Raw genomic sequence first — 22,224 nt, forward strand, 5'->3', positions numbered from 1 at the left:
TGATGATGATGATGATGAGCCTATGATGATAGAGAATCCAGAATCCCCCCCCCCTGGAGTCTGCAGATGCTGGTGGTGCTGCAGTGCAGATAATACCTTCCTTCCTGCTGAACTCCTCCTGTTCATGCATGGCCTTTCAACGCTCTTGTCTGAGGAGAGAGAACGGCAGGTTCGGAAGCAGTAAATGTTTGCAAAAGACATACATACCCCGATTGGCTGTCTGCAAATTGAAAAAGAATCTCACACTTTAGAATTGTGAGTGAAAAGGTTTTGACAGCGTGCGAAAGGGAAAGAGGACACAGTTGAGATTCCCCCCAGAAAATAAATTAAACTGCAGGAAAGATATAGCGTGAGAGAAGATGCTCTAACTTTCACTGACAAAAAAAAGAAAAGAAAACTTTTTTTCAGCGGCTGAATTATAATGACAGCCAGGATTGCAGATGAACCCCTATACGTGGAGTCCCTCAGGCATATATACTAGGCCCCCCTCCTTTTTTTCCCTGTACACCGGATCTCGAAAATTGCCGAGCCACAAGCTCACAACGTCTCGTGTTGCAACGCGTTGTGTGACCTGGCAATTTTCACCAAAAACGCTCGCTTTGAAATTGACACAATACTGACATGCACGTCATGCCAACATGCCATGTTATGAAAGAGAGTATCTGTATGGTTTTTCTCTTCTTATCTTAGCTATACGGCGGGTGGCAGCCATAGCTGAGTGGGTATATTGCTATAGCTCCCCCTGCCTGCGTTCCTCTGAGCCATCTGAGCAGACATCTGCTGGTTTGCAACAGTAAAAGCAATTCCTCCCTGTGTCCCCGGGGACCAGAACATAGAGAAACACAAGACTTCCTCACCTCATGTTGTGTCTCTTGTGCTTGTGTGTTCCAGGGAATGCTGGTGGAGGGCCCACCGGGGCCTGAGGGGCCAACAGTAAGTCTCGTCTTAAATCCCATGATTCTCTTGCCATCTTTTGCTCTCTCTCTCTCTCTATCTATCTCCATCTTCCTCTCGTTTGTCTTGTTGTCATCTTTCGTTACTCGTTACATTTTTAAACGCCTCATCATTCCGGCAGACAGATTAACGTTGTTCCAGATTGATATCTATTCCCACTCCCCTCCCCCCGCCTCTCTCTCTCTCTCTCTCTCTCTCTCTTGGTCTATTCTGTCTCTCCTCCTTTTGCTTGTGTGGATGGAACACCTCTTTTATGTTCAGCGTTTTTCCCCAGAGGACTGACTGTGACACAAAAAACAAAAAAAAAAAAAAGCGAGCAAGCAATATGAAGTGTGAGAGACACGTTAGGTCTCTGCCACGACTGGCTGTCAACTCTAATCTAAAAGCAAAGAGAGAGGCAGAAAACAGCCTCCTTAAGACAGACACTGTAAAGGACGTGCCAAGATGTTTAAGGAGTTATACAGTGTATTTGCTTACATGCTATGTCTCAATTCGTGGGGAAAAAAACCCTGCTAATGGGAAAGCAAATTAGCCAAAAAGCACAAAGCGTATACAGTCATAAACAAGACAAGAAAAGGCACGCTGGTCACGAATTGACACGCTTTCCAATAACTACCTCATATGTTTTTATGTGTTAGAAATATTACAGATACTTGGTTGGAAGCCACGCACGCAGGGCACATTTTGGTAAACATTATTCGTAGCCGTATAGGCCTGGGCGACAAATTCAAATATCACAACATTGCGACGATAATAATATTATCGTGATGCAAATGTCCAGTTTCTTTGCACAGTCCTACTCTGGTGTTGTTCCACGGTGGTCTCTGGTTGTCTGACATCACTCTGTTGTTCTCCGTAGGGTCTCCCTGGACCTCCAGGTGTGTCCGGTGGTCCAGGTGGTTCCGGGGATCCCGGCGAGAGGGTGAGTTGTGGATTTTATTTTACTTACTGTGAAAAAAAACTGGGAAGCTCCGCACACTCAGATCTGCTGCACAATCAATGTATTTATTTTGCTAAATAAATACATTGTAGCGATACCAGAGTGTAAAAAAATACTCAAGTAAGTTACAAGTAAAAATCCTGTTTGTCAAAGTCAAAGTGCAAAAGTATTAGCAGCAAAAATATACTTGTGTCCCATTTCAGATTCTACTGTATCATGTTATTGGACTATAATTATTATCACTATCACGATTTTATTGGTGGCTTTTGGCTATTTGAACATAGCCGATGTATACATTATGCTGATTTGACATATACTGATAATAAAGGTATCTATCTACTCACTGTATGCTATTTTCAAAAAAAGAATCTGAAAGTAAATCATCGAAATCTGCGATCCGTCACCAGTAACTAAAGTTTTCAAATCAACAAAGTACCCGTATTGTCCTGAATACAAGACGACTCTGATTATAAGACGACCCCCATTTTTCAAGACGCATTTGTGGAAAAAAGAACATTGAATGTCAAATTGTCTAGTCCCGGATTATACTACGATCCCTTTTTTAGATATTTCCATTGGAAAAGTATGTTAGTCTTATATTCAGGTCAATAGGGTACACCATTTGCCTCTGAGATGTGGTGGAGTAGAAGTACTATGTAGTATCAAGAAATTGAAATACACACAGTTACCGCATACTTGATTAAAATGTACTTGGTCACTTTACACCACTGCCTCAGGACTACTAAGTCATTGCCTATCTGGCTGTGCCAACATCTTAGAAATTAGAATACAAAATATCAGGTCTAATTTATAATGCCATGGAATGGAAATCACAACCGCAAACCCTGACTATACCCCTCTTCCGGGGGGCGTCATTTTCAGGGTCCTAACGGCCGCGCGGGTCTTCCCGGTGCCGACGGTCTGCCAGGACCCCCAGGAACTGTCCTGATGCTGCCTGTGAGTAAATCAATATCTTTTTTTAATCTCCTGTTAAATTTTGTTGTGTTTGGTCCCCTTTTCTCTTCTGCACATGGTGAATGACTCACTCACCACCGCGGAGCTGTTGCACTTGGCTCCGACTGTGTTTCATGTGTGTGTGTGCATGTGCACTGTGGCTTAAGTTGAGTGTGATGTAGGTTTTTCACTTGCGTTATCAGTAGTCCCAGCACAGATAAGAGCTTTACACTGTCTTCTGGAATGTAAGGGAGTTTCCTATCAAACCCCCTTTCCTCCACGGGCCTGTTTTACATTGTACGTCTTAAACATTTCCCGAGTTTGCAAAAACAGCCGATGTACAAGCTCGCAGCGCGTTGCAATGTGACGCGTTTGCAAGCTTGTAAGAGCGTCCGTTTTCACGGTTTGCCTTACGATGACGTAGGCATGGGCTTAAGTGGTTAATGACCATTTGCTAAATCCCCACTCTAGCACCCCCTAGTGGAGGACATTCATAACACCATAGTATATAGTTATATCACTTTGACGATCATTGTCCGCCACAGACCTCTTTAAACGTTTGCATTTTGTCTACCCATTGCTTTGAAGAAAAAATAAGAGAAGTTCTTCTCTCCTCGCGTGGCTTGGACCTGGATTATTTCCCGTAATTCTGAACCAAATTGAAATGTATCGTGTGATCTTCAAAGCAATCATTCACATTTTTATCAGGGGGAAAAAAACAACAACAGTGTTGTTAGTATCTCTTAACTGCGGCTGCTGCTGGATCTAGCTGTTCTACTTGCAGATTGAAACACGAGTGGGTTTTTTTTTTTTGTTGCTCAGATAACGGGCTTGTTTCTCATTCTTCTACACACTCTGGTAATTACTTTGGTTGTTGCTGCGTTGCCTGCGTTGATTAGTTGAGCAGATGTTGCTGTTGTGGTCTCAGGGGCTGAAGGAGCTGTCTGGGAAAGCCATGTGTTGGGCTCAGTCTGGACAGGATACTCCAGCGTGTCTGGTGCTCTATCCTGTGTTAACCCATTTTGGGGCGGGAACCCCTTTTGGTGTTAGCATCATGTTATGCTTTAGCTATTGAAAAATAGCAGATCTACAAGCTCGTAGCGCGCCACCGAGTGGCGCGCTACGAGCTTGTAGGTCTGCTATTTTTGAAAAATCGAAGAACGACTGACATAGAAACATAGCCTTTTCAGAAAACTGTCAGGATGTAGAAGACATTTTTAGAATCTGATCTCGGGTCAAAATGGGTTAAAAAAAAAATCAAAAAAGGGATCCCTAAGTTAACCACCACCCTATACAGCATATCGTTGCTGTCGGCCAGAAAGCTCTTATTATTTTAACTTCTTTTGGGGTGTTTTCTTTCATAAACGAACGCCCCCAAATTAGGTCATGCTGCACTATACAGCGTACGTCACGCATGGAGAGTAGCAGATGCCACAAGCTCGAAGTGATGCGCGAAGCAACACGTTCTGAGCTCGCCGGTCTGCCACTTTTACTATGTCGATCCTCAAAAGCGGTGGTTTTTCAACCCTGCGTTTGAGCCATGTACGGACCACCAATTGATTACATTTAGCCTCTCAGATCCAAGACTAAAGAATATGTTGTCGTTGGGTGAGATTTTGTCCTCGATTCCATGCTGTATTGATGTTGGTACCGTTAGGAGAGATAACGGGCAAACGTTGATCAAAATACAGATTTTTCTACATTGTCTAATCGTGTAGACTTCTTGTAAATTAAGTAATGCAGATGTTTAACTATAATTGTACTCTTGAGAGTACAGTTGCATTTTACACTCTCAAGAGTTAAAGATCTATAAGGGTCCATTTGGTTACGAACTCTCCATCATTTAGCTGGGGACCACCTGGAACCCCCCCAAGGACCATTGTCCTTGAGGGGACCTACCCCGTGTCCCCTATAGGGTAGGTACCCTCACAAAAACATGCAGTAATCCTGGTCTCTAAAACTACCTCCCCATGGGGGAAAGGAACTGGTTGGAATAACGTGTTCCTTCCACGCGCTACGTCCGGCCGGGCGAAACTCCCCCCCCTGTCAGGTGAAAAGAAGCAGCTTGGACTCCTCATGCATAGAAGGAAGCATGAGGTCAGTCCGCTTGGCTATATTATTGGTTATTTCCACAGAATGTTTTCAGGCCTATTCAGATTTTCCCAGAATAACGATTGCTAGGTTTTCATGTGGTTTAAACTTTAAAAAGCCATAATGATAAACATGATGCATTGTTGTTTCACCGCTGTCTAACAAGTAGCAGAAGAGGGGTTTTTATTTTCTTTCTTTTTTTTGTGGGCCGCTTTTCATAAATTCACAGTCGATTTGAGTTGAACCCCATTATTGTGTTGGCGTTGTCGTTTTAAATACCCTCAATTTCCTTCATCGTATCTCGTTTTGTCTCAGATTTCCTTGGACGTTACTCGATGTGATCTCGACTCGCATTAGTTAAGAACGGCATGGACCCCGAGAGTCAGTGATTTGATTTATCAGTTTGTTTTTCTTTTCTCTCCCCGTCTCTGTGCAGCTGGCACTGGCAGCGCATCCTTGTTGTCATGCAGGGCCTGAAACAGAGGATTGTTAGTTAGCTAGAGACGTAGACACATAAAGCGAGGAGAAAATAAACTGTGAAATGGAAGGGAGAAAATATATCTGAGAAGGGGATTTGAAAGCAGACAAGCACATACTATCCATCAGGATAAAGTATACTGCTTAAAGAAATTAAGGGAACACTTTGTTCCCTTGATTTGTTTGGTTGCAAGTTTTGCAGGTCCGCTCGATAAAATTAAAGCACCAAAAGTCCTCTCTTCATTCTTCATATTTAAAGCGACTATAGGGCTAATAAAGCTGTCTGCCGTTAGGTGGTCTATCTTAATAAGAACCTCGGTTGAAAAGTGCATGGCATTTTGTGAACGATTCACATTAATCCAGCGGTTTGTTTTGAGGTCTGTGTGAGCTGCACAAAGATCAGACGCGCGTCGCAGTAGTCGGTACGCAATTAATCAACTGTTTGTATTATTGCTCCTTGGTTACAATGTTTTCTGTGATGGTGAAACCACCAACCTAACCGCTATATTTCCCTGTTGTGTTGTCACGCATCTGTGAACCAACGCTCAGCCTCTCTGGAGCACTGTGTGTACTGTGTGTATGTGTAACTCAACTCAACCAGATGCCTGGCTGGCTGGTGGAAACGACTCAAAAGTTTCACCATCAGAACTTTTTTTTTGCATGGGTTGTGGTGCATCTTGCAATACCCGCAACCCGCCACAAGATGCCAGTATTGTTCACATAGCCTCTTGCTCAGTAGAGCAGACGTGCTACACGTGTAGGCGGGCTGAGCTGCCTGGTGCCCGGCCGCCTAACTGTGTGCACGCTTCACAGATTAACATCAGCTGCGCACACTTTCAAACCAGGCTTACAGAATTATTTAAAAAAAAAAATAGCAACATTGAGCAAAATTGAGACCATTCCGATTCAGAGCTGTTTCTTTCTCAAGCCTTTTGGTCTTTCTTCTGTGTGATGTCATTTTTTAGAGGGCTGCCACTGTTGATTCTGCTCTTAGCGATTATTCTACTTTTATAAAAAATTAATTCAGCCGTTAATAATAGATTCATCTTGAAGCATGTTCAATATCTAAAACATTCTCCTTTTTTAAATAATCGATTAAATCGATTTGTTTGATTAATCCTACGGTATATAATGCCATTGCTTGCTGTGTGCGTAGTGCACTAAGCATAAGACTAAGGTCTCATGTGGCATTGGAGTCGGTACATACATAAGGTAACCTGACTCCGCCAGATGGGGCAGCAGAGAGTACACTGGGGAACCCAGTGTACTCTCTGCTGCCCCATCTGGCGGAGTCAGGTTATACATGTATGGATGAAAACTAGGCTGAAGGCAGACAGTGGATGCCTCATTGGCCGCTGCATTTCATTGGAGCGACCTGTATCACACGCAGGGGCGGAAGTGCCCTGGAAGTGCCCTGGAAGTGCCCTGGAAGTGCGAAGGAAGTGCAAAAGGCACGCTGCCACTGGGCAATCACAGCGCGTCTTTTCCCGGGACTTATCAATTCAATTCAAAGGAGCTTGTAGGTCTGCTATTTTTGAAAAATCGTGAAAATGTGGCGCAAATATATATTTTTAACTCAAATCTTTGAGCTTCTGGGGGGTCCCTCCCTGGAACAACATATTTTTAGATGGGGTTCAGCGGCCTCTTACATAACATTTTTGGGCTCCTTGACATGAAATATTGAGCACCACAGAAACATAGGTATTTCAAAAACTGTCAGGATTTAGAAAACATTTGTTAAATTTCGGCATCAGGCCAAAACGGGTTAATCATCAAATCTGTGTACTTTTGTACACAGTTTCCACTTTCTCTCTCTTGCCTCCTTCCTTGTAAGCGCTGACTGAAATGCATGTGTTTAGTGAGAAAATCATTATGCCAAAATGCACCACTGAGAGGCCTGAGGGCATTAAACCTTCCTGTGCTTATAGTGGGCATTCATCGATTCTACGTGCAATGTTGTCTTAACATATTCCTTTATTGTTTTGATTGTAGTTCACTCTAATCTTTTTTGTTTTATGGTTGTTGCTCATTCAACTGTGGTTTCTAATATCCCCCCCCGGGGTATCAATAAAGTATTTGTATTCAGTTGAGGGACATTACACATACGTGTGTGTGTGTGTGTGTGTGTGTGTGTGTGTGTGTGTGTGTGTGTGTGTGTGTGTGTGTGTGTGTGTGTGTGTGTGTGTGTGTGTGTGTGTGTGTGTGTGTGTGTGTGTGTGTGTGTGTGTGTGTGTGTGTGTGTGTGTGTATGTACGCGTGCGTGCGTGCATGCGTGCGTGCGTGCGTGCGTGCGTGTGTGCGTGCAATTGCTACATTCGATTTATATTTACATTATTTTAGTATATTTGTATTCTCTTAAATATGGACATCAAATGATGAGGAATTGAATAGTGGAGAAATGGATAGTATACTTTTGTTCTTATTCCTACTCCTCTTGATGACATGTTTGGTTGTTTGGTTTAATTTTTCTTTCAACCTGTTGGAAAATAAAATAATGCTTATTGTTCTTTTCCCCCCTCCCATTCATATTCTATGACACTACTGTAGTTCCGGTTCAGCTCTGGCAGTGACTCTGGTCAGAAGGGACCTGCTGTGTCCGCCCAGGAGGCCCAGATGCAAGCCATCATGCAGCAAGCTAGGGTAACACTCAACTCCAGACAGTGCTTTTCAACCCTTTCTCATATCTTCTATTATTCGGCATGTGAGCCATATGGACCATCTCATTTGATGAGATTTATAGCCTCTGATCCGACCAAAAACTTGGATTTTCTCGAGCATGCCCTCGACTCGAGAAACGACTTTGACTTTGTAGATTTCTTACAATGGAGGTCTGCGAGGCCTCCTCCTCCGAGCGAGCGGGGAAAACGGAAGTACTTGGGTAGTAATCTCCCCAATTCCAGCCCCGCACAAGCTATTAAGTTAAACTTAAGTGATGTCGATCAATTCCAAATATTATCAAAGTATCCCAAGGCACCCCTGGACATTACATGAGCTGTTCCCAAACTGTTGGCAGCAAGGATATTGCCCCCAAAATAACTGGCAAAACAACCGTTTTATTTGCGTGCACGGATAGACACTAGGGGGTGCTAGAGCCCTTTTGGCAATGTGCCCTTTTATTTTTTTTATTTTTTATTGTACAGTGTACACTGTACAGTATGTGGACCATGGTGACATTGATCAATTATTGATAAAAAAAAAAGCTTCTAATATATTATTTAGCTCCCAAAATCTATCAATCTCACACTATTAAGGCAACCGGCCGGGTTCTACATGCCGCACAAGGTGCCCTTATTTTCACTTGAGCACCTGCCCCTCTAAATGTATGTGCACGCCACTGAGTTCTAATGATAATGATGATTAATTTTTCATTGCTCCATTCTACCCAGAACACAATCAATTGACCATTAAAAAGATACATGTTTTGAATAGCAATCTGACCACTGCTAAGCTGCCGTGTTAAGTTGTCCGATGGGACAGTCGGTCACGCTTTTAACGATTACAAATCTGGCCTTGGTCCAGAAAAGCTTGGGAACCGCAGCTTTAAATAAATGTACACGCACACACACACACACACACACACACACACACACACACACACACACACACACACACACACACACACACACACACACACACACACACACACACACGCACACACACACACACACACACACACACACACACAGCACTTCTTAGACTTATATAGCATTTGAAACAGACTTATAGCATGTCATGTAGACAGCACAATAAGTGCATTGTATGTAGTCATAGCACTTCATAGTATATATGTACAGCATAGTATAGCATATATGTATAGTTTATATGTATAGTGTCATTATATAGATATGTTCTAGTTATAGTTTATATAGTGTCATTATATAGATATGTTCTAGTTACGTTCTTAGCTTACGCATGTTTCGCGATAAATGCATTTTACATATGTGATGTATTCCCATGCTTTTTGTTCTTGCTTAATGTAAGTCGCTCTGGATTAAGAGCGTCTGCTAAATGCCTAAATTGTAAATTGTAAATTGTTGTGCCTGCGTGTGTGTCTGTGAACACACTTACTCTCTGACAGCTCTCTCTGACACTTACTCTCTGACACCGTTGCACAACACTGGTGCATTTCATGTCACACAATGTGATTGTGTGTATTCTTTTTTCTTGCAGTTGGCTATGCGTGGCCCTACAGGACCGATGGGTTTGACTGGGAGACCCGGACCCCTGGTATGTACAATACAGCACTTCCGCAGCACCCGGCCAGCTAATAAATACACTTCATATTTCTGATGCTTCATCAAAGGATGATCTTTCGTTGAGAAATGATAGCTGTACAAGATCTAATGGCTTACTTTTTTTTCTTTGAATGCCCCTGGAATGCCCTTCAACGCGTTCTAAAAGTTTGTTTCAATGCCATCGTTTACACAGCTCCAAGGGCAACCTCAGTCTGAACCAGTGAATATGGACAAAATTGAATAGCACATTATTTGTTGATGAAAAACCTCACCATTGATATATCTTAGTATAAAATCCAGTTTAACCCATTTTAGGCGGGAACCCCTTTTGGTGTTTTAAAGCATTATGTTATACTTTAGCTATTGAAAAATAGCAGATCTAGGTCTGCTATTTTGAAAAATCGTGAAAATGTGGCGCAGATCTTTAGGGTTTTTCAGAAAACTGTCACGATTAAGAGGACATTTGTAGAATCGTTCCCAGGTCAAAATGGGTTAAGTGATTAGAACTGGGAAAGGACAAACACAATGTCACATCATGACATTATGATATCCAAAAATCCCCAGACAATGTCTAGACTGCATGGGCCTACAATCTATAATATTGAGATTATTGACATATTATTGCCCATGATGATGGGTGGTTCTGAACTTTGGTGACTAATGAAGATGTGTTCATTTCTCAGGGCAACCCTGGTACCTCCGGACTGAAGGGAGAGTCGGGAGAGGGTGGCCCCCAGGTAAGTGAAACCATGCCGCCGTACACCGTACTAACGCTATAACTTCAGCATGCTAACTCCATCTATGCAGGACGATACAGGGACTCTGTCCCAAAACAGAGAGTCGGGGCACCCAAGTAAATACCCCTTTATTTTATGATTTTAGTTACGATCTGGGAAAATAATCCGACATAATGATTTGGACAGAGTAAAACATTTTTTACCTTTCTCACAATGAGCGTGTAGATTAGCTATTTTCACTAGTTTGGGTCCCAGGGAGAATTTCTCTTTGGGGTCTCTCGAGCTAAAGAGTTTGCGAACCCCCGGGATACCTGGACTCTTTCCCTCTTTGATAGCTACTCTCACATCATAAAAGAGACACAGCGAGGAGAAAACATGCTCACCAACAGACCTCATTTCAGAGCGATGTCTCTGATATGAGAAATGAAACATTATATTTTGACGTGAATGTTGTTTTATGTTTTGTTCCAGGGACCTCGTGGACCAATGGGATCGTCTGGGCCTTCTGGAAAGCCTGGCAGGAGGGTAAGCAAGCACGTCACTATTCTGTCAATCTAGTGGAAACCCATCTGCAAAAATAAAAATAGAGAAAAAACAGCACCCTCTGCTGTTTGTTTCCTTTGCATTTGCCTCTGGGGGGCGCGGCTTATAGCCTTGCGTATAGAGCGTCGCAGTCCCGCCTCCTACCATGGACCAGGAAATGAATCCCAATGCATTTTTCCCATAGACATTTCAACAAGTATTTATTTAAAGACGGTTACACCGCGGACAAAGACAACTCGAGGCGTGACAACTCATGACAACACAAACAAATAATTACAAAGAAGAAAAACAACAAAAAAAGTGTTATAGACTATAATATCCACACGCAGTGATATTAGCATCGCTACGCAAGGCTAGCGCCGCCCGATAGAATGTGGATAACCCGTTTGGTCCGCCCTCAGCCCTCCTCTTGCAGTGGAGTGGAGCGCGTATGTTTTCATTACACACACGCACGCATGCACGTAAACACGCACGCACGCACGCACACGCACACACACACACACACACACACACACACACACACACACACACACACACACACACACACACACACACACACACACACACACACACACACACACAAATGCACATCCATCCATGATCCGTCCATCCATCCACACGCACTTGCAGACATTACAGTAACATGATGGCATTAAAGAATGTTGTCACTTCCGAAACAGAAAGAGCACCGGTATTCTGGTATCCGGTATATCACGTACTAATCACGATACCGCGAAAGACAAAGCAGGCCCTTATTCCTGCCCGTCACGTTCTTCACTGTGCTGATTCTGTGCTGTTCTTCTGACGTGGTAAGTACGTGTTTGTGACGTTCTCTCGTTGACGTTGGCTGTGTTTTTCAGGGTCGTGCGGGAGCTGATGGCGCCAGAGGCATGCCAGGCCAGACTGGATCTAAGGTATGTGTGTTGTTGATGATCCCTGGCCTGTACACCAGTGGTTCTCTCAAAGTGGGGATCCAGGGACCCCCTAGGGGTCCTTGAGGGAGTTCCAGGGGGTCCCCAGCTAAATGATAGTTTGGAACCAAATGGACCCTGATGGGTCTGTAACTCTGAGAGAACTCACAGAGTTAAATGAACATTGATTTTAGCAATATAAATCGGGATCCCAGAGATAGAAATGCCATTAAATGGGGGTCCGTAGCCTAATGGATGTCAAACTGGGGGGTCCTTGAAATTAAAATGCATGCAAATCACTGCTAGAGCCATACAAAAATTATCTTATGGGGGGTCCCTTTGCATGTTTTCAAATGGGGGTCTGTGGGCCAATTAGTGTCAATTTGGGGGGTCCTTGACATGAAAAGGTTTGAGAAACACTGCTGTACACCACACTACAGCACTGGTAGGGGGGCCCCTGGAAAATGCTTAAAGGGATAGTTCACCCCAAAAATGAGACTTGAAATAATGGATTGTTTTGGTTTGTTTTTGTTTTCCGTCGCTTTCCTAAACCAATAATTGAATCACCATCTCCCTATGGAGACACAAAGGAGACTCTTTGTGTCCACTGAACCACTGCTGGTTAACACTCCGTTTGCCCGGGGTTAGTTAATCCATTAAATCAGAGCGCCCAGCGATTTATAGAAGCGGAACACTTTTACAGACGGACCGGATGTTATCCCGGATTAGCCTGGCTAATAAGCCAGACTAATATCACACAACACTGTCGCGGTATATTAGTCTGGGCTGGCTCCACTTGGATTTCATTTCCCGGGGGGCGGGTTCAAACATTTTCTCTTTGACGCAATTGGTCAGAGCTACTGTCAGTCAAAGGTCTCAAGCATTGAACGTCACTGTACCAAAGCCCGCCCATATTGCATACCGTGTCCCGATTGGCCCGACCTGTTCTCGGTTGTAGGAAAGAGGCGTGCTACTGAGCCTCGCCAGACCGTAATCCGCTTTTTTTTGCCAACGGCTGATTCGGTCTGGTTTATTAACCAGGCTAATCCCGGATGTGGATGTAGCAGCTAGATGTAGCCAAAACACCCTAGAGCCGATCGACAACAACGGGAGGTATGATTAATTCTATTGCGACTAGCGACGGGACTGTGGTATGCCGTCTATCTAAGTCTAAGATCTTTTCTTAGAATTGGACGGGATGATTTAGAATCAAGAGTTATTAACGTTTTAAGATTTTTGGTCTCGTCGGCTAAGCAGGGGGGGGACACATTTTCGATGACGTCCCACTGTTACGCAACATTGAGTGTTGCGCAACAGGCGCTCCTAGGCTGTGGAGCGATCGGCTTTGATATCAATAATCTTTGTCTTTTGGATAAAACTTCGTCCTGAGCGCTGGGTGTTACTAATTGAAAGGACGGTGAACTTCGTCCTGGGCGATTTGGGGTGTTAACTAATTATTGGCTTAGGAATGTGACAACAAAAATAAAAAATAAAAGACTTCAAGAATTCAAGTCTCCATGGGGTGAGTAACAAAGTGAAAATGATTCATTTTTTTGCTTGAACTATCCCTTTAAGCCATTTTAGCTCAACGTGTTACATTGCAACGTGTTGCGTGCTTGTAGATTATTGACAAATATTGCCAGACCTTGACAAATCTTCTTTAGGGGGGTTCCTGGCACAACATCTTGCCAGATGGGGTAGTCCACAGCCAAGGGTCTCTTTGACATGAAAATATTCCAGAACCACTGAACTGTATACATCTTTTCATTACATTACATTGCAGCATTATTTCACCATTACACCATTTGCCTGAAATATTGCTCTAACCACGATTGTCTCTCGTTGCCAGGGAGACCGAGGCTTTGATGGGCTAGCCGGGCTTCCAGGTGAAAAGGGACACAGAGTAAGGCTTGTTTTGTCTCTCTCTCTATGTGTGTGTGTGTGTGTGTGTGTGTGTGTGTGTGTGTGTGCGTGTGCGTGTGCGTGTGCGTGTGCGTGTGCGTGTGCGCGTGCGTGCGTGCGTGCGTGCGTGCGTGCGTGCGTGCGTGCGTGCGTTCTAGGGTAAATATGTTATTGCCAACAACACAATTAAATCGTTAATTGCAATTATCTGCAGTAAGTATGCAAGTAAAACGTTGTGTATGTGTGCGACTGTGTATGTGCGTGCATTTGCATATACCGCTGCACGTCCATATGACGTTTGTGAGCATGGCATGTGTGTGTGTGTGTGTGTGTGTGTGTGTGTGTGTGTGTGTGTGTGTGTGTGTGTGTGTGTGTGTGTGTGTGTGTGTGTGTGTGTGTGTGTGTGTGTGTGTGTGTGTGTGTGCGCACGCATTGACCTTTCCTCATGGGTGTGTGGTGTTTGTTTGTCTTCCTGTAGGGAGATTCAGGACCCTCAGGACCACCTGGAGGCCCAGGAGAGGATGGAGAGAGAGTGAGTACTGCGTTAGAACTTCTCCCTGACTGTTACTCTCTCTCTGTCTGTCTGTCTGTCTGTCTGCCTCTCAGATGCTGTTTTTCTCTTCTCGTTGTACCACAGCATTCATCTTCCTTCATTGGTTTTCCCTGCGGCCTAATTCTTAATGCTGTACTGTCGCGCGCACGCGTACATAACAGTAGAGTAGAAAAGTCTCCTTGAAATGGTTTTGGTCAAATGTCATTATGCATCCATTGTACAGTACGTGCGGCGGTGTCGTTGGCGTGCCGTCGTAAAGTGCCATGTGCCGTCGTAAAGAAAATCAGAATTAAATCGCAGATTCAGAATCCTCACCTGAAACTCGGTGCTGAGATCATACATTTGCTGTACGCAACCTTGTCTTATCTCATAGTATGCTACTCGTCCATTGACTGGGTGCTTTCCTTATATTACATTGTTTATCCATTCATTGTTCCATCTTCTGTTTGACCTTGATATTCTACATTCTCTCTCTCCTCTCTCAAGTAACAATGCCATGAATAAATATTCAAAGCAATAGCATGAGACCCGCCCCCCCCCCTCCCTCCCCAATTACACACAACTATAATCCTCCTCATTAGCCCATCATGGACGTGACTCCATCCTCCTCCTCTCTCTTGCCACCCGTTGCTCCTCGCTGCATCGTTCTCCCTCCAGCGCCATAACAAGTGGTAAATGGTGCATTTATATAGCACCTTTATCCACGGCGCTTTACAGAGATTGTGCATTATTACATTCACACACACACACACACATTCATACACCGATGCCGGAGGAAACCATGCATGCAAGGCACCAACCTGCACATCGGGATCAATTAGGGGTTCCAGAGTCTTGCTCAAGGACATCACTTCGACACTATAACTCTGGGGGAGCCCCGGGTTCGAACTGCGGTTGCCATCCTCTACCCTTCTCTCTATACCCCTGAGCCACTGCCGCCCCTATTAATAATCTCCTCTTCTTCCTCCTCCTCCTCCTCCTCCTCCTCCTCCTCCTCCTCCTCCATTGTAATTCGTGTGCTCCTCCAACGCTTCCATTCTTCTGACCCATTCTCTCCTCCTGTATCCCAGGGAGACGACGGAGAGATCGGACCCAGGGGACTGCCCGGCGAGCCGGTGAGTGATCACAATCCACTGACTCCCTGAGAGAGAGAGAGCCCGGTTCCACACACACACACACACACACACACACACACACACACACACACACACACACACACACACACACACACACACACACACACACACACACACACACACACACACACACACACACACACACACACACACACTCTCTGTGAGCTATAGCTCCGTTCTCACTGCCTCGGTGTCGAGGCCTTGATTGCAGAAAGCAATTTGCAGCGTTCCTCCAATGCTTCTTCTTATTATGTCACCACCGTCGTGATTCATACATCACACTGCGCATCGTGTCCTGGATTCAAAATAACCGATCTGCAAGCTCACAACGCATCACCCTGTGGCACGTTGTGAGCTTGTAGGTGGGTTATTTTCAGTGTGCGACACATTGCGCAACTAACTAATATATAAATCAGGCTTTAGTGCTGTATTTGTAAAAAGAAAAAAAAAGGGGGGAAGAAAGAGAAAAGAAAAAACAACACAGACTTCGAAGTGGGAAATTTTGCAGTCTTCCTAACCTCTCAAATAATCTTGTGCAGTAGTTTATTTTGTCCACCAGGGTGTGCTGTTTAGACTCTTAGATTCTGGACGATAGATCAGTCAGTCATAGTTTAGGAAGCACTGAGGTGGTCTTTGATAGGCAGAGTCTCAAGTGCTACAAAAGGAATGATTTGCATTTAGTGTTGCTATTTGGATAACGTGACATTATCCTCAAGGACATTTTACACGTCAGCTTGTTTCCAGAGACAATGATGATTGTTAAACTTGCTAAATGTTTTATACTTCATGTCCTCTGATGCCATTCTCATTGTCATCCTGTTCTTTTTCTCAGGGGCCTCGTGGTTTGCTGGGACCAAAGGGTCCTCAGGGACCCCCCGGACCTCCTGTGAGTACACAATGCTCCTCTCTATAGTACACACTCCTTCTGTGGCTTCAGGCTTCATGGGACAACCTTCATTTGAGCACAGTGGTTCTCCTCAACCTGTATGGACCCTTGAGGATATTGCAAGTGGGCCCCGAAATAATTGACCAAAAGATTTGAATGATAAAATAAAATAAAAATATATGATAACAATAATAATGTTCCAATAATCCACAATTGATCGATGGACCATTAAAATAAAAATGCACGCGGCACGTCCATCCGCTAAGTGGTCAGATTATGGGTGGACCCGGCGAACGCATTCTCCAAGCGGGCCATTTTATCCCCAGAAAGAAAAAAAAAGGTTGTGAGAAGCACTGTTCTACCTCATATGATCCTATAGTATCTGCTTTGGCAGTTGAGTTGACAGAGAAGCCAATAAGGCAGCCTGAACATGATGAAATGTAGTTGTTGATGTGTATACTATAGTGTAGTAGTAAGTAAGTGCCCGGCAGACCGGCCAACGGTGCAGTTTTCTTCTCTGTTTCATCTCCGTTCCACTCCTCCTCTGTTGTGTACTGTAGACGCTGTGTGCTGTGTACGCTGTGTGCTGTGTACGCTGTGTGCTGTGTACGCTGTGTGCTGTATAGCTGCTGAATGCTTTGTTTATGTCCTCTGTGTTAGGGTGTTACCGGGATGGATGGCCACCCCGGACCCAAAGGAAACATCGTAAGTAGTGTGTCTCTGTGTGTGTGTGCGTGTGCGTGTGCGTGTGCGTGTGTGTGTGTGTGTGTGTGTGCGCGTGCACGTGCACGCGTGTGTGAATAAAAAGCAGGGCCGTGCCACTTTTAACCCATTAAGGCCTGCACGTCGAAATAAATAAAAAAGTCTTCTGAAAGAATGTATATTCAAAGATTTCCACGAAAGCATTTTCACGATTTTTGCAAAAATAGCAGACCTACAAGCTCATAGCGCGCCACTCGGTGGCGCGCTATGAGCTTGTAGATCTGCTATTTTTCAATAGCTAGAGTATAACAGAATGCTTTCCCCGTTCAGAATGGGTTAATACAGAGACATCAAGGAAGGAAAAGGCGGCGCATACGATGGCCTCCAAGGCTCCAAATCCTACGCGTTGATGCCACACTCACTCGCACACGTCGCGGACACACACACAAACACGAGCGCTTATGCACACAGGCACGCACACGTGCGTGTGTATACACGACTACACGCACTTGTTTTTTTTGTCTCTATTTCACCGTCTAATACACATGACTTTCTGATGAACTCACACTATCTCTCTATTGGTCTCGCTCGCACGCACACGCGCGCAAACATTCACATACTAGTTGCTGTTGCGCTCAGAAGACATGCAGTGCAGCTAATGAAGAATAGACTACAGTAGCTGTATACGGAGGCTCGTTTTGGGAGTCCAGCATGACTGGATGGTATTATTCCAGCGTCCATTTGTGGGAGTGCTGGGCCCATAATGAGAGAATGCTTGGCCAGAGCATCCTGTCTATTGGGGAATGCTCCAATTAGAGAGAGATGGAAGATCCCGCGTCTTTCCCAGACTCTTGGACTGAACGAAGAACATAATTGATTGTCAATTATCTGAGAGGCGAGGCGTTCTTCTGAGTTTGAGGTTCAGCAGTTTCTTTCATTAGGAAAGTATAAGTGTGAGACAGTGTGCATGCATGGCCGTGGGTACATATGTGTGGCGCGTGCGTGCGTACGTGCGTTTTCAACTCCTTCAGCCAAATAAGGCTACAGTGTGATGTTAGTTATGGCCTGTCCTGGGGGTATAGGGACTGATGTAGTTACACTGGCTGTCTTCGCTCTTCAGCAGCCCCAGTTATTTCTTTTTATAGGAACGGGACAATGAAAAAAGAAGTATTCATATGACCTCTTGCATACCACCTCCCAGATTGTCGTCCGTTTTTTAAATCGCAGTTCGACTGCTGCGCGTTAAATACTGATTGACCGATAAGGAAATCACATCGAACTAGTTGTGAAAGAGACTTTAATTTAACTGTCTTTAACCACATTAACCCTGGCATCGCACATTCTGGGCTAAATTGTCAAAAAATATAACATTTTCAATTTTCTGTTCTAGCAAAGATAGCAGACCTACAAGCCGCTGAGTACATTATAGGACTTAAGTGGTTAAAGCCCTTGACTAATTAACAGATTGATTAATTCAGAGCCACAAATCAATATTCACTTAATGTGTAATGAATGTCATGTTAGTCACACAAACCCCTCCGGGAACTACTACATGAATTAATGAAAACCTATTTCTAAAGTCAATATATATATATTTTTTTTACACAGGGACCTCAGGGAGAGCCGGGCCCTCCCGGACAGCAAGGAAACCCGGGCACACAGGTCAGTATCGCTTGAACGCTTGTCTTTGTTAGTGGTCATGGTCGGCATGGGACGTGCACACCTAGACATCAAAGGGGGCTTCAGCCCCTGCCCTTTTACCCGTCTGTAAAACAACTGCCCTTTCCAGACCACGAATGCAGCATTTGCTATGGTGAAAGAAATGCAAATGCCACTCCTTTCCATGCCATACCGGAAGGCAGCATTCACTTCAAGTTCACTCCTGAACGTGAACACAGTATTTTGGCGTTGAACAAATTTGTTTAAAAATCCATGTCGTCACACCGCATCTCCACTAGCTAAAGAGTGCTGGGTTCCGCCCCGAACATAGCTGATCTACAAGCTCTCAATGCGTCAACGCGTTGTGAGCTTGTAGATCTGCTATGTTCGCTATTTTTGTCCAAAAGTGCCCTCTTACGGGATTTCAGCCCCTGCCCCTTTAACACTCTCTGCACGTCCCTGATGGTCTATTCGCCAGCAGTGGTGGAAAAAGTGTTCCCATTTTGTACTTTGTACTAAAAGTATCAACACTGTAGTTTAGGAGTGCTAAGTAAAAGTAAAATGTACTTAAAGTAGCAAAAGTAAAATTACTCATTATGCAGAATGTCCAATTTCACAAGTTTTCAAATGTTTTGAAAATGGCAGATCTATTATCGTGACGCAATGTGAGATTGTAGATCTGCTATTTTCAAATGGCTGAAATGAAGTGGTTATTGTATGTTTTATTAATAATAATCAAAATCTACAAAGTAGATCAGATATTGGAGTAAAAGTACAATATTTGGATCCGAAAAGTATTGGAAATTGGAAATACTCCGGTAAAGTCAAAGTACCTCAAAATGTTACTTGAGTATAGTACATGAGTAAATGTACTTAGTTGCTTTCCACCACTGTTCGCCAGTCATTTGAATGAAGAAACCTAGGGCGCTCATGATCACTGCGTGTGTTTTGTCAACAGGGTCTTCCAGGCCCCCAGGGAGCCATCGGACCCCCAGGAGAGAAGGTGAGGGTCCTGGTCACTTACGCCACACAAACTTTGTTGTGGAACTCTGTAAACATATGTCATAAAATGTCGCGTTCTAAGATTGGTTTGGAAAGACAAAGACATTTTCTTATGCAAAGTTTCTGCCCAAATGTCCGCGATTCTGTAGACTTTCTTATGTAAATGATGTGTCCTTGTGTTTATCTTCCTGTGGTGTAGACCACCACAATTTCACATCAATTTTGTGCAATTTAATTTTGTAGACAATTTGAGCCAGTCTGCCTGTCTCTGTCTCTGTCTCTGACAGCTATTAGTTGGGAGGGGGGGATTACCATCTACTTTCACCAGCAAAACATTTTGTTTTATTTTTTATTCAGCAATGAGTTCAATATAAATAATAATATAATATATCGGAATCGATATCAGCTGACATGACCCGGCAAATAATCAGAGATTGGATATTACGGTCGGTCATAATTTCAATATATTGTGCATCTCTGTATTTTTTTTGGTTATACTTTACAATTGATACTCATCTCATCTTCTTTTGATCTTCTTCCCATCAGGGACCTACTGGAAAACCAGGTCTGCCAGGGATGCCAGGAGCTGACGGCCCCCCGGTGAGTGTTTTTTACACACACACAGTTTGTGCTTGAAATGTACTGTGATTCTGCAAACTGTTAATAAATATTTCAATCAATCAATCAAACACACACACACACACACACACACACACACACACACACACACACACACACACACACACACACACACACACACACACACACACACACACACACACACACACACACACACACACACTCAGATGAGGGGTTTCAAATGACTTTTAAAGGATGACTTCACCCATTTTCAACCTGTCTTCATTATAATGTGTATAATATAATAATGTATATTTTCCATTTTTGCTTACTTGAAACCCTACCAGTGACAGTACCAGTGATCTTGTTTTTTTTCTCCTAGCATACTCATCCATTTACTTTGTAAAAGATTGTATACATTGTATACAATCTTTTCCCGATATTGCGTTATTTCTTCATCCATTGTTCCATTGTCTACATTCCCTCTCCTCTCCCAAGAGAATACAATCAATTTACCTTAACTATATATCCTTTATTGTTTTTACCGGATATCCAATTTTAGATGTGCGGTATTTTGCACTGTGTGTAATTTGTATTGTTTAGATGTGCCTATTTTGTCCTCTTGCATTATGCATATATGCTGTCTGTGTGTGTGTGTGTGCATGAGTGCGTGACTGTCTTTGTGTGTGTGTGTGTGTGTGTGCGTGCGTGTGCATGCATGCATGCATGCATGTGTGCACCGCACCTTGGAACACCATGACAGACAGACCTGGGCTTTAAATATCCCAGTAATAGCATTCAGTGCTTCTATAATACTGTGATTAATCGATGCAGTGATTGAACGGTGTGAAGGCTGCTATTCAAATGGGCCTGTTTCGCTCCAGCGTCACTTCATTCATTTTTTACAACCTAATCCCTCAGTAATGGGCAGCGTGTAATACCGTCGTATTTATGACGGCAATTATCTTGGCGTGAGACGCAATTAATGTTTCTCTTAATCATTCTCAGGGTCACCCTGGAAAGGAAGGGCCTTCTGGCGACAAAGGCCACTTGGTGAGTTTCCATGAAACAGCTCATTTTGTCTTGTAAACATGTCCATTTTGTCCCCCCGTGCCTATCATTTATTCAGCCTGGAAATAGCAGATCTACAAGCGGCACGGCAAATCGCTTGAAATGCCCGCGTGGGCCTGCGGGCCGGGGTCCACTGATGGGCCATGTGGGTATTGCAAGTGGGCCTCCAAATTATTGGCGAAACAGTTACGATTTTCAATGTATTGTGATACCGATAAATAAGAACTTGTATTAGTATACTGCGTTAGTTCCATTGATCCAAGTGGGCCTGGAACGCAATCGATTGATTTGATTGATCGTTAAAGTAAACATGGGCCAGCTGTGGCTCAGGAGGTATAGCAGGTCATCCAATGATCCGTGGATCAGCGGTTCGAATCCCGGCTACTCCTTTCCACATGTCGAAGTGTCCTTGGGCAAGACACTGAACCCTTACCCTTACGTTGCCTCCAATGAGTCGGTCGGTGTGAGTTTGCCACCATTGGTGGGGGAAGTGAGGACGCTGGCGTCGACTGTTCGCCGCTTCACCTCCCAACGTGTGAATGAATGAACCATTGTAAAGCGCTTTGAGCACTTGGAAAAGCGCTGTAACAATGCCATTCATTAAACATGCTCTGAAAATGCACTCGGCCCACCCATCTGACCTCTTTACGTGGCAGTCGACGATTTTTAGGAGTGCCGGTGCAGGAAAGGTTGCTATTCTGCCAGTATGACCCTTTTCCACCGGTTGGTTCCCAATGGGAACCGGTTCAGTTCTTTTTGGTTCTCAGTCCATGAGCCAGAGCTCCAAAATTGGAACGTTAATATTATGAATTGAGTGGGCAAAACCATACCTATATTAGATTGTTATTTGTTATCGCCATGAAACTTCCCCAATTGAGTACTTACACGAAGA

General features: G+C 44.0%; 1 protein-coding gene across 1 annotated transcript in view; it reads left to right on the forward strand.

Moving 5' to 3' along the window:
* The window catches only part of col5a1 (procollagen, type V, alpha 1), a 156,079-nt gene that overhangs the window by 81,911 nt on the left and 51,944 nt on the right, over positions 1 to 22,224 (forward strand). The window contains exons 10-26 of the mRNA XM_079523820.1: positions 892 to 933; positions 1,814 to 1,876; positions 2,777 to 2,851; positions 7,964 to 8,056; positions 9,587 to 9,643; positions 10,335 to 10,388; positions 10,860 to 10,913; positions 11,792 to 11,845; positions 13,692 to 13,745; positions 14,223 to 14,276; positions 15,368 to 15,412; positions 16,266 to 16,319; positions 16,980 to 17,024; positions 18,630 to 18,683; positions 19,639 to 19,683; positions 20,229 to 20,282; positions 21,270 to 21,314. Coding sequence (XP_079379946.1) covers positions 892 to 933; positions 1,814 to 1,876; positions 2,777 to 2,851; positions 7,964 to 8,056; positions 9,587 to 9,643; positions 10,335 to 10,388; positions 10,860 to 10,913; positions 11,792 to 11,845; positions 13,692 to 13,745; positions 14,223 to 14,276; positions 15,368 to 15,412; positions 16,266 to 16,319; positions 16,980 to 17,024; positions 18,630 to 18,683; positions 19,639 to 19,683; positions 20,229 to 20,282; positions 21,270 to 21,314 — 942 coding nt within the window. The remainder of the gene's footprint in view (positions 1 to 891; positions 934 to 1,813; positions 1,877 to 2,776; positions 2,852 to 7,963; positions 8,057 to 9,586; positions 9,644 to 10,334; positions 10,389 to 10,859; positions 10,914 to 11,791; positions 11,846 to 13,691; positions 13,746 to 14,222; positions 14,277 to 15,367; positions 15,413 to 16,265; positions 16,320 to 16,979; positions 17,025 to 18,629; positions 18,684 to 19,638; positions 19,684 to 20,228; positions 20,283 to 21,269; positions 21,315 to 22,224) is intronic.

Source organism: Electrona antarctica, assembly GCF_951216825.1.
Source record: "Electrona antarctica genome assembly, chromosome: 16".
NCBI lineage: Eukaryota > Metazoa > Chordata > Actinopteri > Myctophiformes > Myctophidae > Electrona > Electrona antarctica.